This window comes from Nomascus leucogenys, chromosome 8, assembly GCF_006542625.1.
Source record: "Nomascus leucogenys isolate Asia chromosome 8, Asia_NLE_v1, whole genome shotgun sequence".
Classification (NCBI taxonomy): Eukaryota; Metazoa; Chordata; class Mammalia; order Primates; family Hylobatidae; genus Nomascus; species Nomascus leucogenys.
This window is the reverse complement of record NC_044388.1, coordinates 11,421,122-11,435,983: the sequence shown is the minus strand read 5'-3', so window position 1 is coordinate 11,435,983 and position 14,862 is coordinate 11,421,122. Positions and strand designations below refer to the sequence as shown.

Below are 14,862 nucleotides of genomic sequence, written 5' to 3'. Positions count from 1 at the left end.
TTGGTTTTTGTTCTTTCTCATTTTACTTGAATTTTCAGGGAGCGAAATCACTATGGCATTCTTTAAAAGAAGTGCCAATTTCCAGGCTTTATCTCCAGAGATTGTAATTCAGTCAATCCACAGTGATGCCCAGGAATCTAGATGTTATGAAATTATTTTATTATAGATTTAATATACAGCTCATGAAAGTAGATTTAGTAAGATATATTAAAAGTGGCTGGGTGTGGTGGCTCACACCTGTAATCCCAGCACTTTAGGAGGCCGAGATGGAAGTTATCACTTGAGCCCAAGAGCTCAAGACCAACCTGGACAACACAGCAAGACCTTGTCTCTACAAAAAAGTGAAAAGTAAGAAATTAGCTGGGCGTGGAGGCACACGCATGTAGTCCTAACAACTCAGGAGGCTGAGGCAGGAGGATTGCTTTAGCCCAGAAGTTTGAGGTTATAGTGAGCTGTGATCATGCCACTGCACTCCAGCCTAGGCAACACAGACCGTAACTCCAAAATAAATAAATAAGTAAATAAATAAAGGCATATTAAAAGGAGAAAATTACTGCCTAATTAAAAATTTAAAGTGTAGAAAATTGTTAAAAATTACCACAGCACAGAATTAAGCTTTATCTTTACAAATATTTACTGAGTGCCTACTATATGGGAGGCCCTGTGGGGAGTATAAACGTGTAACAAATGTTTATCAATTACTGTACAAAATAAACTTTATTGGAACTGAAGATAAGACAATTATTGTTTTCAAGATAAACCTAAATTAGTAAAAAAAAGTTTACAACTAATTTCAAAGTTGATCTATGTCAAAAGCAAGGATAATCCAATCAAAGGCAAAATAGCTAAGGTCAAAACCCTAAGATATTCAGACACTACTAACAGTGTTTTATATAGGTGAAAGCAAATGTGTAAGCAAAAGTTAATTTAAGTCAATGCATATGGAAATATTTTATTTTATTTATTTATTTGTTTGTTTGTTTTTTTGAGATGGAGTCTTGCTCTGTCCCCCAGGCTGGAGCACAGTGGAGCAATCTCGGCTCACTGCAAGCTCTGCCTCCCAGGTTCATGCCATTCTCCTGCCTCAGCCTCCTGAGTAGCTGGGGCTACAGGTGCCCGCCACCACACCCCGCTAATTTTTTTGTATTTTTAGTAGAGACGGGGTTTAACCATGTTAGCCAGGATGGTCTCGATCTCCTGGCCTTGTGATCCACCTGCCTTGGTCTCCCAAAGTGCTGGGATTACAGGCGTGAGCCATCGTGACTGGCATGGAAATATTTTAAATATTATGATAAAAAAAAAAAGGAGCAGGATTGCCCTCACTGCAACATGTATTAAGCATCTAGGTCAGGTAAGGCACTTTGCTGTTTGCTACTGAATGTTTGGGGAAAGGGAGTGACATATAGTTTCTATCCCCCAAATCCAGTATTTCAGAGGATAAAGATTTCCAAAAACGTGTAATTATAATTCAATCTAAGAAAGGCTGAAACAGAGGCAAAAAGCAACGGAAGAAATGGGATAAGCATAACTGGCTCTGTCTAGAGGTGAAGTGGATGTCTGACAAGAGGTTCTCAAGAGTAAATATTTGTGCTAAACCTTAAAAGCTGAGTAATTCTCCAGAGGAAAATAAATCAAAACAGGAAAATAAAGAGAAGTGCAGGCAGACGGAACAGTTCAATGAAGTAAGGTTTTGTGAACATAGCCACTCTAGAGGATGGTGAATAGACCAGGGTTTTAGGAGATGTCGCATAATACTAGCCCAGGCTAGTCCTGGAAATCCTTGTATTCCACACTAAGGCATTTGGACTTTATCCTTAGATCAGGAACTGACAAGATGCAATCTATGTTTCAGAAAGATAACAGACAGCAGTGTGGTGAAATGGAGTAAGAAAGAGAGAACAGAGGCATATGGAATTTAAATGTAAAATAGATGAACGATGAGCAGAAGTCAACAATGAATACTAAAAGGAGAGGACAGTGGTATCCTAAAAAGATACTGGCATTTTTCTTATTCTGGGTTTCCAAAGGCTAAAAAATTTTTATAACATGCTGCTTCCACACAGAAAAACGCTCCTCATTAAGAGCACTGAGTTGCCACAATATTTTTCTAAACAGAACATGTCGTTTGGATTAAAATGTGAAATCCTGTTTTGACTTCAAAACAGGCTTTTGAGAAAAACTTTTAAGATGGGTAAATTTCTGGCCAGTCAACAGTAAAACACCCAAGGCAAGTATAGTTCACTAATAATGATAACTGACACAAAATGTGGATGCCCTACCTTGATAGTCCTGTCCAAAGAGGCACTGGCAAACTGATTGTTATCTTTGGGGTTGATCACAATCTGCATAACATAATGGGTGTGTCCTTCAAACACTTGTGAGCAAGACCATTTTTTATCCCAGTCCCAGAGCTTAATAAGCATGTCATCTAGGCCAAAAGAAAGTCTCAAGTTAGTTGTAGTTTCTATTTTTTCACTTCATAACTAAGACACGGCCTTTAGAAGAAGCAAACCTAACACAAACCACATAATCCATGACTTACAGAAATAGAATCAAAACCAAATAGAGTTTTCAAAATGCTTATTTATCTTAAAAATAAATTTAACTCTCTACAGAAAAGTGGAGATACAATAAATAAAATAGATTAGAAATAGAAAATATAAAAATTCTGTGAAAAAACTTAAAAATTCAGTGGGCATTAAAGAATGGCCAAAGAGTAATATAAGTTTGATTAGAATCTAAGCATGACTGAATAGTGATAGCAATGACTATGTAGAGAACAAGCATTTGCCCTCACAAGATTGGTTTTTAAAAAGTTTTTAATTACTTCTCAATTTTTAATTTAAAGACATTTCAAAGAGCTATTACTAATTCAGTGCTACTTCTTTTTCCAGTCCTCCAAGAGGTCTACTATTTATACACAATACCAAGGAGCAAACTAGTTTGAATATAAAGATTGAACTGAGTAGGGTCTATGGCAATCTGCCAAAAACTCACTTGTCAACATGTAAATAATCTTTCTGTTCAGCAGATGTTCAAACATCTAGACTTGTAGGTCTTCTCTGACAGGAATTGGAGCAATCATTACACAAATCCTAAGTACAGTTGATATTTCATTAAAGTACAAACACAAGCAGCATCAACAGCACAGTAATGGATCTAAATAGTTTAAAGGCTGCTTGGAATTAGATTTTTATTTGTAATAGCAGTTAAAGCATAGCATGTCTCAGTGAATAAAAATGAATTACCCAAAGAGACGCACATAACCAAAAAAGGTCATCTCTTACCACTGCTAGTTAGAATGAAAGGCTGGGTTGGATGAACAGCAATACAGCGAATGTAGTCTGAGTGTGCTTCAAACATATGAACTCTCTCCAGAGTATTGTAATTGAACACTCTAATCTGCATGTCATCCTAGAAACAGAAATTTTAAAACCATCATCCCTGTTATCAAGTAAATTATACAAAAAAACTATATCACAGGCTCAAGGAATAAAGTTTATGCTTCAAAACATTGCTGCAACTAACAAAACAAATCGGGAATCAAAATCCTGCAACAAATTTACATAATCATTGACCAATTCAGAAAATGGGAACAGAGATTCATATTAATTACTTACCGCTCCTGTCACAACCCAATTCTTCCTTGCAACAAACTTTGCAGCTCGAACAGGAAGATCACATACTTCAAATGTCTTCACCAGTGTCTTTAAAATGTAACAAGAATACACAAATTGAGCTATAAGAAAATAAACCATAAAATCTACTCTGTTATATTTCAAACATTCAACTTTTAAGATCACTTCTCATTTTAATATATTCTCAGGCTAAAATATAAAAGCTCAACATTCAAATTTTTAATAAAGACCAACTATCTTTTAATAGATTCAAAATTACAACACTTTTTAAAAGATAAGAGAAAACAAATATCCACAAGATGGTATTCCGGATCCTCTGTGCTCCAGCACTTCCCTCCCTTTTCCAGCTTCACCTTTGGCTACTCCCAGCCTCACCTCTGCTCTTGTTCTCTCTGCCTTGAAAATCCACCCATGGAAACTTGTACTTCCCTTTCATAATGTAGCACCTCATAATTATGTTTCGTGCCAATCTTTCCTCCTAAGCTCTCCAAAGGCAGGAATATTTTTCACACTGTGTAGGCAGAGGCTAGAACAGTGGCTGGAGCATAATTAGTGTGTAATAAGTATTTGTTGAATGAATTAGCTCTTAGTTTCTTTTTCTTTTTCTTTCTTTTTTTTTTGAGACAGTCTCACTCTGTCACCCAGGCTGAAGTGCAGTACAGTGGCACAATCTTGGCTCACTGCAACCTCCATCTCCCAGGTTCAAGTGATTCTCATGCTTCAGTTACCCAAGTAGCTGGGCTTACAGGTGTGCGCCACCATGCCAAGCAAATTTTTGTATTTTTCGTACAGATGGGGTTTCACCATGTTGGCCAGGGTGGCCTCGAACTCCTGGCCTCAAGTGATCCACCCGTCTCAGCCTCCCAAGTGCTGGGATTACAGGCATGAGCCACTGCACCTAGTCAGTCTTTTTGAAATTGAAACCCATAAAAGTGACTCATGAATAAGGTACGATTCTTTTGCATGCTTTAGCAATATGATTCCATACAAATGTTATTATTTCTTTTTAATAAAATATGAAAACACAGTGACTTATATGTTCCTCCGAGCTGCTCAGAATGGAATTATACACATAGGATAAAGGTAGAGACCCTCCTAGAAAGAGAAGAGATAATGGTACCTCTTTGTTCTCCTTCTTTGATGCCTGTTCTTAAAAGTCTGAAAGTCAAACTATTATTTTCCAATCCTTTTTTGTATCAGAGAGCAAAAATGAAATAACTAAGAAACACAATATAATCTTACTGATTGATTAACCATGTGCACTAAAAAAGTAATAGGGACCGGTTCATAAGAACTGTCCTACTCTGACTTTTCAAGCCAGAGTTCAAAGATTCTTTAGACAAAGGCTGAATGAGTAGGCACTTCAACTCCAACCTGTAGAATCACTACCAGCTGACTATGATACAGACACTGAGAGTAGACAGAACATGCAATCTATAACATGGCAGAAAAATCCACAAAAGCTCATGAGGAGCCAACAAATCCAGGGATCTGCTGAGCAGTAAAAATAAAGCAGCTGCAGAACAAATAGCCAAGGTTCAACGCCACGTTAGGGGCTATGACTGATGCAAATAAAGAGTAAGAAAAGCTACACACGCAATACATACAAATACTCAACGTAGATTAGGAAAGCATAACTAATGACTAATACTTATATGGTACTTTATAGGTTTCATACACAATTTTATCTAATTTTATTTTATCTTTTTGACAATCCTGTGATGTAGGCAAGGCAATAATATCATCTTCACTTTAGATAAATAAAGAGGCTCAGCATGGTTAAAAGGCTTGCCTATATAATTTAATCAGCAAGTTGGCTTCAAATCCTAAAATACTATGTTTTTTAAACCACTCCATGTACCACCTCAAAGAATATATAGTATCTCCTTATTTGAAATTCAAGTACATCTAAAAACCGTTTTACTTCCAAAAACCTTTTTGGCTCGCTCAAGAATTTGCTCTCAATAAAGGAGTGGTAAATACTGTTGGTGATATAAACACAGGGAAAAAACAGGGAGAACCAAAGACAGATCAATCATTCAACAAAGACTTACTATCTACTAGGAGCCTGACAGTGTACCAGGTAGTGCCTCATGCACTGGACCAACAGTGGGAAATAAGATGAGGGTAATCCTTGTCCTCAAAGAACCTCCATTCTTAGAAGAAAGAAGGAAATTAAATATGAAATTACCACTGAGATGAATTATGAAAGGGGAAGCAGATGGTCCTGTCATAGGGCAGAAAAAGGTATAGAAGAGAAAAAGGAGGCAAAGTGGAAATGCAGATAAAGCAGAGATATATTACAATAAAGCCTAGAGAAAGATAAGAGAAGTACGCCTGGGCTTTAGAACATACCATGATCAAGTGATAGAGCTGAGGGATAGGTAAATGTAGTTGATAAGAGAGGAATCCCTAGGAATAATCAGAGAGAGAGGACACCAACATATCTGTTAAACATAAAATCAGAAATATTTTAAACATCTCAAGAACTAAACGGAAAGGAAAAAAAAACCAGTTATTTGCATCAAAGCAAAAAGAATTCACAAGATAAAGATCTGAAATTGTAGAGAACACAAATACTGAAGTAGTGATATGCATATTATTCATTCGTTGAAGAAATAATTATTGAACATTTACCATATGCCAGGTAATGTTATAGGTACTGAGATACAGCAGAAAACAAAATGTTAATTTGTATAAAATGTCACTGATGGACTATGATATGGTTTGGATTTGTATCCCCACCCAAATCTCATGTCGAATTGGAGGAAGGCCCTGGTGGGAGGTGATTGGATCATGGGGGTGGATTTCCCCCTTGCCGTTCTCGTGATAGTGACTTCTCATGAGATCTGATGGTTTAAAAGTGTGTGGCACTTCCCACTTCGCTCTCTCAATCCTGCCATCATGTGAAGAAGGTGCTTGCTTCCCCTTCACCTGCTGCCAAGATTTTAAGTTTCCTGAGACCTCCCAGTCATGCTTCCTGTTAAGCCTGTGGAACTGTGAGTCAATTAAACCTCTTTCCTTCATAAATTACCCAGTCTCAGGTAGTTCTTTACAGCAGTGTGAGAACAGACTAATACAGGGTATGAGTTTAGTGTACAGTCATTTCTGTTTCATTACAGTGAGTATAAAAGTATAAAGGTGTTTTTAGGTTTACTCTGGCTTTGGTTCCTTGATCCTATTTTGCCATTTTAAATTCCTCAAATGCGAATTTTACCTGGATTTCAAGAACTTAACTTTGGACATTAAGGATAATTACTATATAAGTAGACACAACTGTATGGTATAGTGCTAACTATATGCTTTGTACTCTTAAATACAGTCTAGGAGGACTGGAAAATATGAGATAAACTAATTTGAAGGATATGTTATTTACTCAGGTGAAAGAGAATGAGTCAAGCATTTAGGCAGACAATCTGTAAGATGTGTGTATAATCAAAAGCTGACTATAAATATTTCCCTGATATAATCTATATGGCTGAGTTAAAGATTTATCTGTATATCATTACATTGGGCATTTGGGAGAAAAATAAATTTAAAAATATCATTCTTAAGATAGAATATTCACTGAATGGAAAATTAACAATTAAATACTTTAGCAAGTGATTCTATAATACCATCGTTTTCTCAATTTCAAAAAAGAGCTAATACTACCTAAGTCAGAGTTGTTATATTTAAATATTGTATATAACATACCCAGGACAGTTTCTCCTACAAAACTATCCCCTCATAAATGTTAGTTCCTTCATATTTAAAATGCTTTGTACCAACTTGAAAAAGCAGTTTGCATATAGCTTCTGGATTCTGTGATAGTATTTCTTCTCTTTCATTATAAACACAGTCTAACACAGTATTTTATTTCTATTAAAGTCCTGAAAAATTCCTACCTGTGTTTCATGATTCCAAACACACACACTGCCATTGTAAAGACTTGCCAACATCCACGGCTCTGTAGGATGCAGATCCACACTCTTAACTCGATCAGATCTAGCAGTTAGCTTTCTTTTGATATCAAGTCGCAGAGGCTAAAAAGAAACATTAAAAAAATTAAATTGCTAAGCCAAATAAAATACGTTTGAGATTTTAACTAAATACAGTGCATGAATAGGCCTACAAAACAATTCAGTTACTATTTTGCTAAGCTTTTGAAACAGTTTCAAGTCTAAGCACTTATTTCTTCATTTACACATCAAAAAAATCAGAATATTTAACATTTTAAGATGTACAGCAGTGGTCTTCAAGCTTTTTGCTCTAAGGATTCCTTTATAGTCCTTAAACATTTTGAGGACCCCAAAGAGCTTTTGTTTATGTGAGTTTTAGCAATTGGCATTTTACCATGTTAAAAATTAAACCTGAGACAACTTTAAAATATTTATATATTAATTCATTTTCAAATAACAAAAATAAATCCAGTACATGTTAACTAAAATAACACGTTTTTATGAAAAATAACTATGTTTTCAAAAAAATTTGGTGAAAAGAGTGGCAATATTTTACATTTTGGCAAAACTCTTTATAATCTGAGTTAACAGAAGACAGATGGTTTCTCATTATCTGCTTCTGCCTTCAATATGTTGTGATATGCTGTTTTCGTTAATGTCTACAAAATAATGCCTGGTCTCACAGATACCTAGTTGGAAAGTGAGGAGTATCTTAATAGTTTTTTCATTACTTGAAATTCTTCGAAATTCAAGAAGTGGTAGTTTCTTAAAGGTTACTTGCAAGGTAAAATCTGAAACCATATCAATAAGCTGTTTATACTTTGTTACATTAAAATCCATTGGTTTAGTCCATACTTTGAATGGATCTTTCTCTCATGCATGTTTTTCTAACATTAAGCAACGGTCATTTGGAAAATGCTGGTTCACTGAATTATGCGCATCTTCTAGATGCTAACAACATCATTATACTTTATCAAAAATATTACGCATTCACTAATTTCACCACCTACTTCAACTGATAAGCCTTTAAGCATTGGAAATCCATCAAGTTCAGTGAGTTTTTCAAAATTCGAACTTTCACTTGAAAGCTTTAATTTTATCATTGGCAACAAATACTGTCAGGGACCAGCCAATCTCTTTCAGGTTTTTAAGAAATGTCTACCAAATATTCAAGTCTGAATAAGCAGAGTTTCTCAGTCATTGTTTCAAGTAAAGCTCACAACTTAAAAATGGTACAAGTGTTTCCCCTTGAGACAACTACCATACTTCAGTATGCAGTAGACCTGCTTTATGCATACGCCCCATTTCACCACACAGAATTTAAAAGATGCATACTCAAGTGTGGAGAGGTAATAAAATTTTTACTGTTTCATCAATGACATTCTTAAGTGAAACTGACTTTTTAAAAAACTGTGTCACAATGAAGAATATACTAACAGTACAATTTGGTGTCACTTCACTAGCAGTTTTACCTTCTGCTACTTTTACACCATCAGTGCAAATATCAACATTGTGAAAGGTGCCAATAGCGTCTCACTGTTAAGAAAATAATTTTAATTTGTGGACCTCCTAAAAGAGTATTAGGGACTCTTCAGGAATCGCAGACCACATTTTGAGAACCTCTAATTCATAGAATTATCTAGTAAATAAATTTACTTTTTTTTTTTTGAGATGAAGTCTCGCTCTGTCGCCCAGGCTGGAGTGCAGTGGCACCGATCTCTGCTCACTGAAACCTCTGCGTCCTGGGTTCAAGTGATTCTCCTGCCTCAGCCTCCCGAGTAGCTGGGACTACAGGCGCATGCTACCATGCCCAGCTAATTTTTTGTATTTTCAGTAGAGAAGGGGTTTCACTGTGTTAGCCAGGATGGTTTCGATCTCCTGACCTTGTGATCCGCCCGCCTCGGCCTCCCAAAGTGCTAGGATTACAGGCGTGAGCTCCTGCGCCCGGCCAATAAATTTTAAATATTCGCAAATCACAATTTTGTGCCCAGGTCAACAGTGTCATATCAGGAAATATTCTGAAGAAGTGTTATTCATGAGGTCCTAGTAACCATAAGGCATAATATTGAGTTCTTTGGAGAAAAGTGGTAGATTATCTTGGCAAAAATACTAGTAAATGCTAGGTAACGTAATATGTGATCAATAAGGGTTATATCCCTGTGCATGATGGCCTTTGGTGTCAAATGGGAATGTCTGAAATATTTTAATGGATTTAAATTACAGAAACTTAATGATAATTGGAACAATTTAAAACAAAAATAAAAACATTCTCTCAAGTCAGAAAATATGAATAGTTTATAATAGCATTTTCAAGCCAAATTCTTCCTTTGGATTACAGAACAGATAATTATTTGAATAACTATTTTCTCCATTCTCCAAAAAATGCCATTCTAGGAGCAAAGTTAATTCATTACATACAATGGTATCTTAGGGCAGTGGGCTTAATTCTCTCTAGGAGGCATGCTGAGAAAAGACTGATTTAAAATATATTTCCCCTTCAACAGGTCTTAAACACAACCTAAAAGCTCATTTGGCAAGTTGAGTTACTGTCAAATCAATAATTGCTGTGATCTTCTATGATGATCACGAATGGGACAGAAATTTAAGGTTACTTTTGAATATAAAAAGAAGATCTAGCAGAGATAAATTCCTGAGACAAAACACCTCACAATGCTTTTACTCATCTTTTTTGGGGATTTTTATCAAATTTGGGTCATTGACTACTTCAAGTCTTGTTCTATCCATGCCTCCTTCACTTTCAGCAACAACCTTTACCTCTTACATTAAAAGATCAGAGTTCTCTGGCTCTTCTCTTCAATTTCCTCAAAAATGTTTTCACTGTCATCAGTCCCTTCCTCTCTCCAATTTTCTACTTTCTTTCTTTTTTTTTTTTTTTGAGACAGAGTCTTGCTCTGTCGCTCAGGCTGGAGGGCAGTCGTGTGATCTCGGCTCACTGCAACCTCCACCTCCCAGGTTCAAGCGATTCTGCCTCAGCCTCCCGAGTAGCTGGGACTACAGGTGCCTGCCACCACATCCAGCTAATTTTTGTATTTTTAGAGACAGGGTTTCACCATATTGGCCAGGCTGGTCTCGAACTCCTCTCCTGACCTTGTGATCCACCCACCTCGGTCTCCCAGCTCCAATCTTCTACTTTCAAATCATCATCTTCACATTCCTTGCTAGTTCCCAAAATCAAGTCTTTTTACTTCATTTCTGAATTCTGCCCCATAAATTACTATTACAAATTTTAACTTCTTTTTAAATCTCTATGGAGTCAATAGGTATGAAGAGTCTATTATGTACCAGGCAGGAACCATGGTGAGGGTTTTCATATAAGCCAGCATATCTCACAATTTTCCTCCAGTAATGAGGAAATTGGACACTTATAAATTGTGAACATTTTACTTTAAAATATTTTAAATTATTGATTATTGAGTAAAAGTGATGCTCCATAAGTTGGGCCAAGGAACTCTGAGCAACCCCAGTAAACCTCTACACACTCCCAAAGCACAAATGTCAGTTTAAAAAAGAACAGGCAGCCAGGCATAGTGAGTCATGCCTGTAATCTCAGCACTTTGGGAGGCCGAGGCGGGCGGATCACCTGAAGTCAGGAGTTTGAGACCAGCCTGGCCAACATGGTGAAACCCCATCTCTACTAAAAATACAAAAAAAAAAAAAATTAGCTGGACGTGGTAGCATGCACCTGCAGTCCCAGCTACTCGGGGGGCTGAGGCTGGAGAATCACTTGAACCTGGGAGGTGGAGGTTGCAGTGAGCCATGATTGCACCACTGCACTCCAGCCTGGGCGACAGAGTGAGATTCTGTCAGGAAGGAAGGAAGGGAGGGAGGGAGGGAGGAAGGAAGGAAGGAAGGAAGGGGCAAGGGTTCTTGTGATAATATTTCTCTAGGATGCTCACACTGTATCCTCAACTTTAAATATATCCCTCCATCTTCCAACAGCTGGATGCATTTAGGACTCAGCTTAAATGCCACTGCCACCAGTAAGACCTTTCTAGTTACCCTAGCCTGAAGCATTCTTTCCTAGGGAATCCTATAGGATTTCATTTTAACTGTCCATGGTACACTTGTGTACACATCTTTTCTTGCTTTCTAGAGTAGATCCTCCTTAAAGCCAGGGTCATTGCTTATACATGTCTTTATCTCCAGATCACCTTATATATTTGAGTATGGGGGTTTAAGGACAGATACCATAACACAAGACTAGAAAGCCATGATGGATTTAAATTTCAGTTCCACCACTCATTTCAGATGTGCAGTAGTGGGCAAATTTACTTAACCTCTTTCAAGTTTGACCTATGTAAAACAGGAATATTATTATTATCTACCTCTTAGGGCTGTAAGAATTAAATTCAGAGTTAACCAGTTAGAGCAGTGCCGGACCTATAGTAACCACTTCACAAACATAAACTCTATCTCCCAGCTGCTGTGAGAATTAGGCAGCCATGTTTAGCAAAGTGCATGGCACACACTAAATATTCTATGGTAAATGTACAAATGAATAAATTCACGTTTTGTATTTTCCACAAAGGATTTAAAATAAAGAATGAAGGCAATATTTCATTATATAAATACACTGGTAAATGTAAAGATGGCAAAAGAAAATGAAATTAGGCAGATCCAAGAGCCTTTTCCAAAAACGTCCATTACTGCAACCACAGCAGACCCAAACTAGAGCAGGTAGTAATATGAAGTGCTCTAATTAAGAGGCTTGAGGTCTTGTTCAGGGACTGTAATCTGGGTGTCCAAGAAAGTCCACGGATGGTGCTAGCTTCAGCAGCACGTACAGAGAGATTAGCGTGGCCCCTGCGCAAGTATGACACGCAAATTCATGAAGCGTTCCATATTTTTAATAAAACAAATTTAAAAAAAAATGAAGGTCCATGGATGGGGGGCGGTGTCTGTGAATGAATACACTAAATTTTATGCAAAAATGTTTGTTTCTCTGTGCATTTTCTCTGGGAGTATTCCTTTTTCCTCTGTTTCTAGTTCCAACTTTGCCACAATTAACCTTGCAGAAACATAATTAAAAAAAATTTTTTTAACTGAAGATGAGGGACTTAATCCCTAATGTCTTCAAGCTCCAAAATGTTTGATTCTGTGCTTCGTAACAAGTTTTTTTTTTTTTTGAGACGGAGTCTCGCTCTGTCCCAGGCTGGAGTGCAGTGGTGCGATCTCGGCTCACTGCAGCCTCCGCCTCCCGGGTTCAAGAGGTTCTCCTGCCTCAGCCTCCCGAGTAGCTAGGACTACAGGCGCCCGCCACCACGCCCAGCTAATTTTCTTTTTTTTCATTTTCAATAGAGACGGAAGATATTCTTACACTATTGTTTTCTTTCCTTATTATTATAACACTCTTCTGCAAACTAGTCTAGGGCATTTTTTAGGGTTATGGTGATAATAACAAAGTGCTCTAACAATTACTATTCTTACCAGCCACTGGATTTGCAAATGCATAAAAGCACACCAGCCAGTGTTATAAACAGCACCCCCTTCCTCCCAACCCTTCTTCTCGCCTTAGAAACCTAACGGCTGAGATATCAAAGCATTTGAAATTCCATTTTTGACTCCATATACATTTGTTTTTGGCTTCTTTGCTTGTTTATAGTTTGTAGCCAGCACACACTATCCCCGGAATAAGCCCAACAGGAGTGTAGATTAACTACCACCGTTTTAAAGGCAAACTTTAGTTTTACCAAAGCCTCCTACGGAGTTCAACATATTCGGCCTCTATGTTTCCATACACCACCGATCCCGCTGCAGACTGCAGGAGCTCTGGCAAGCGCCACAAGCGCCAGGGGAGACAGAACCCCTCACTAGCAGGCATTGCCTCCCCAAATCACCCCGGTCCCCTGGGCCCCACCGCCTTCTCCCTTCCTGGAATCAAACTGGACCAAGACCCCGCAAGGCCTGAGGCGGCGGCCGCAGCGGGAGCCCAGACCACTGCTTACCGCGGCCCTCAGTCCAGAAGCTCCAGGAATCGGCAGTAACCTATGGGACCCCGCTCCCTTCTATGGGGTCTGTACCTACCATGGCTGTGTCGGTCCGATCCCGGGAACCCTCGTTTGTTACCGGCTACTCGGGCCCTGAGAGAAACCCACCGATCCACTGACCGTCAGACTGACTGACGTGGAACTTCCGGGAGCCGATTCTCGCGATAGTCAGAGGCCAGGGCCGGAGCGCCTGCGCAAACGGCGCGCAGGACCGTCGTTTCCCAAGTCCCGCCCCAGTTTCCTAGGCAACGTGGCCTTCCAGACTGCTGGTAGTGGACCTGAGGCCGCCGGGAAGGAGGGGTGTGGCCTAGACCACTGAGGGCCGTGACCCGGTGCTGCTGAGCTTGGACCCTGACCAGAAGATAGAGATTGAAAAGATGAGGAAAACGAAGTGCCTAATCCCCGCTGGACGCTAACTGCAGGGCAAGCTCCCCAGTGCTGTAGTTGTGTTTCGGAGGCCGAGAACCGCTTCGGGCTTTCTCGGAGTCTGGCCTTGGAGGGGGGAACGGCGAGGGAGAAGGCGAAACGAGTCTCCAGTGTGTTCTTGGGGCCTGGTGCGAGGCCCAGAGAGTTCTCTGCAGGCCCTGGCCCGGGCACTGATTAAGGCTGCGAAGAGAAGCACCGGGCTGCGGGCTTAGTTAGCTTCAGGCTTCTGAAGTCAGAGGGAGGGCTGAGAGCTTCCACTTCTGGAGCTCCCCGGGAGAGGGCAACTACCCAACTATGTGTGTGTGTGTTTGTGTATGTGTCTTTTGTTGAGCATCGGCTGGCTGTGTTATTCATTCAACAAATATTTATCGATCTTCAGCAGTGTGCCAGACATACCTTCCTCTCAAATCTTCACATCAAACCTGAATTACCTCCATTTAATGATGAGGAAACTGGGCTCAAGGAAGTTAAGTGTTCTAGCCAAAACTGCATAGTAAGTGGTAGATAAAACCTCAAAGTTGGGCTGGGCGCAGTGGCTCACGCCTATAATCCCAGCACTTTGGGAGGCCGAAACGGGTGGATCACCTGAGGTCAGGAGTTCGAGACCAGCCTGGCCAACATGGTGAAACCCCGTCTCTACTAAAAATACAAAATTACCCGGGCGTGGTGGCGGGCGCCTGTAATCCAAGCTGTTCCAGAGTCTGAGACAGGAGAATTGCTTAGAACCCAGGTGATGGAGGTTGCCGTGAGCTGAGATCGCTCCACTGCACTCCAGCCTGGGCAACAGAGCAAGATTCTTTCTCAAAACAAAAAACCTCAAAGTTTGTGCTCTTTCTACTACATGAAAAT

The 14,862-nt window shown here is 39.2% G+C and overlaps 1 protein-coding gene and 1 pseudogene across 1 annotated transcript in view; one reads left to right on the top strand and one right to left on the bottom strand.

Moving 5' to 3' along the window:
* Positions 1-13,809, bottom strand: part of COPB2 (coatomer protein complex subunit beta 2) — a 31,916-nt gene extending 18,107 nt beyond the window's left edge. Inside the window, exons 1-5 of the mRNA XM_003265297.4 lie at positions 13,625-13,809; positions 7,526-7,663; positions 3,621-3,707; positions 3,288-3,414; positions 2,280-2,428 (exon numbers count right to left, since the gene is read on the bottom strand). Of these exons, the coding sequence (XP_003265345.1) occupies positions 2,280-2,428; positions 3,288-3,414; positions 3,621-3,707; positions 7,526-7,663; positions 13,625-13,627 (504 nt within the window). The 5' untranslated portion in view covers positions 13,628-13,809. The remainder of the gene's footprint in view (positions 1-2,279; positions 2,429-3,287; positions 3,415-3,620; positions 3,708-7,525; positions 7,664-13,624) is intronic.
* On the top strand, positions 12,379-12,448 carry LOC115836469 (annotated as a pseudogene).
* Positions 13,810-14,862: the final 1,053 nt, after the last annotated feature.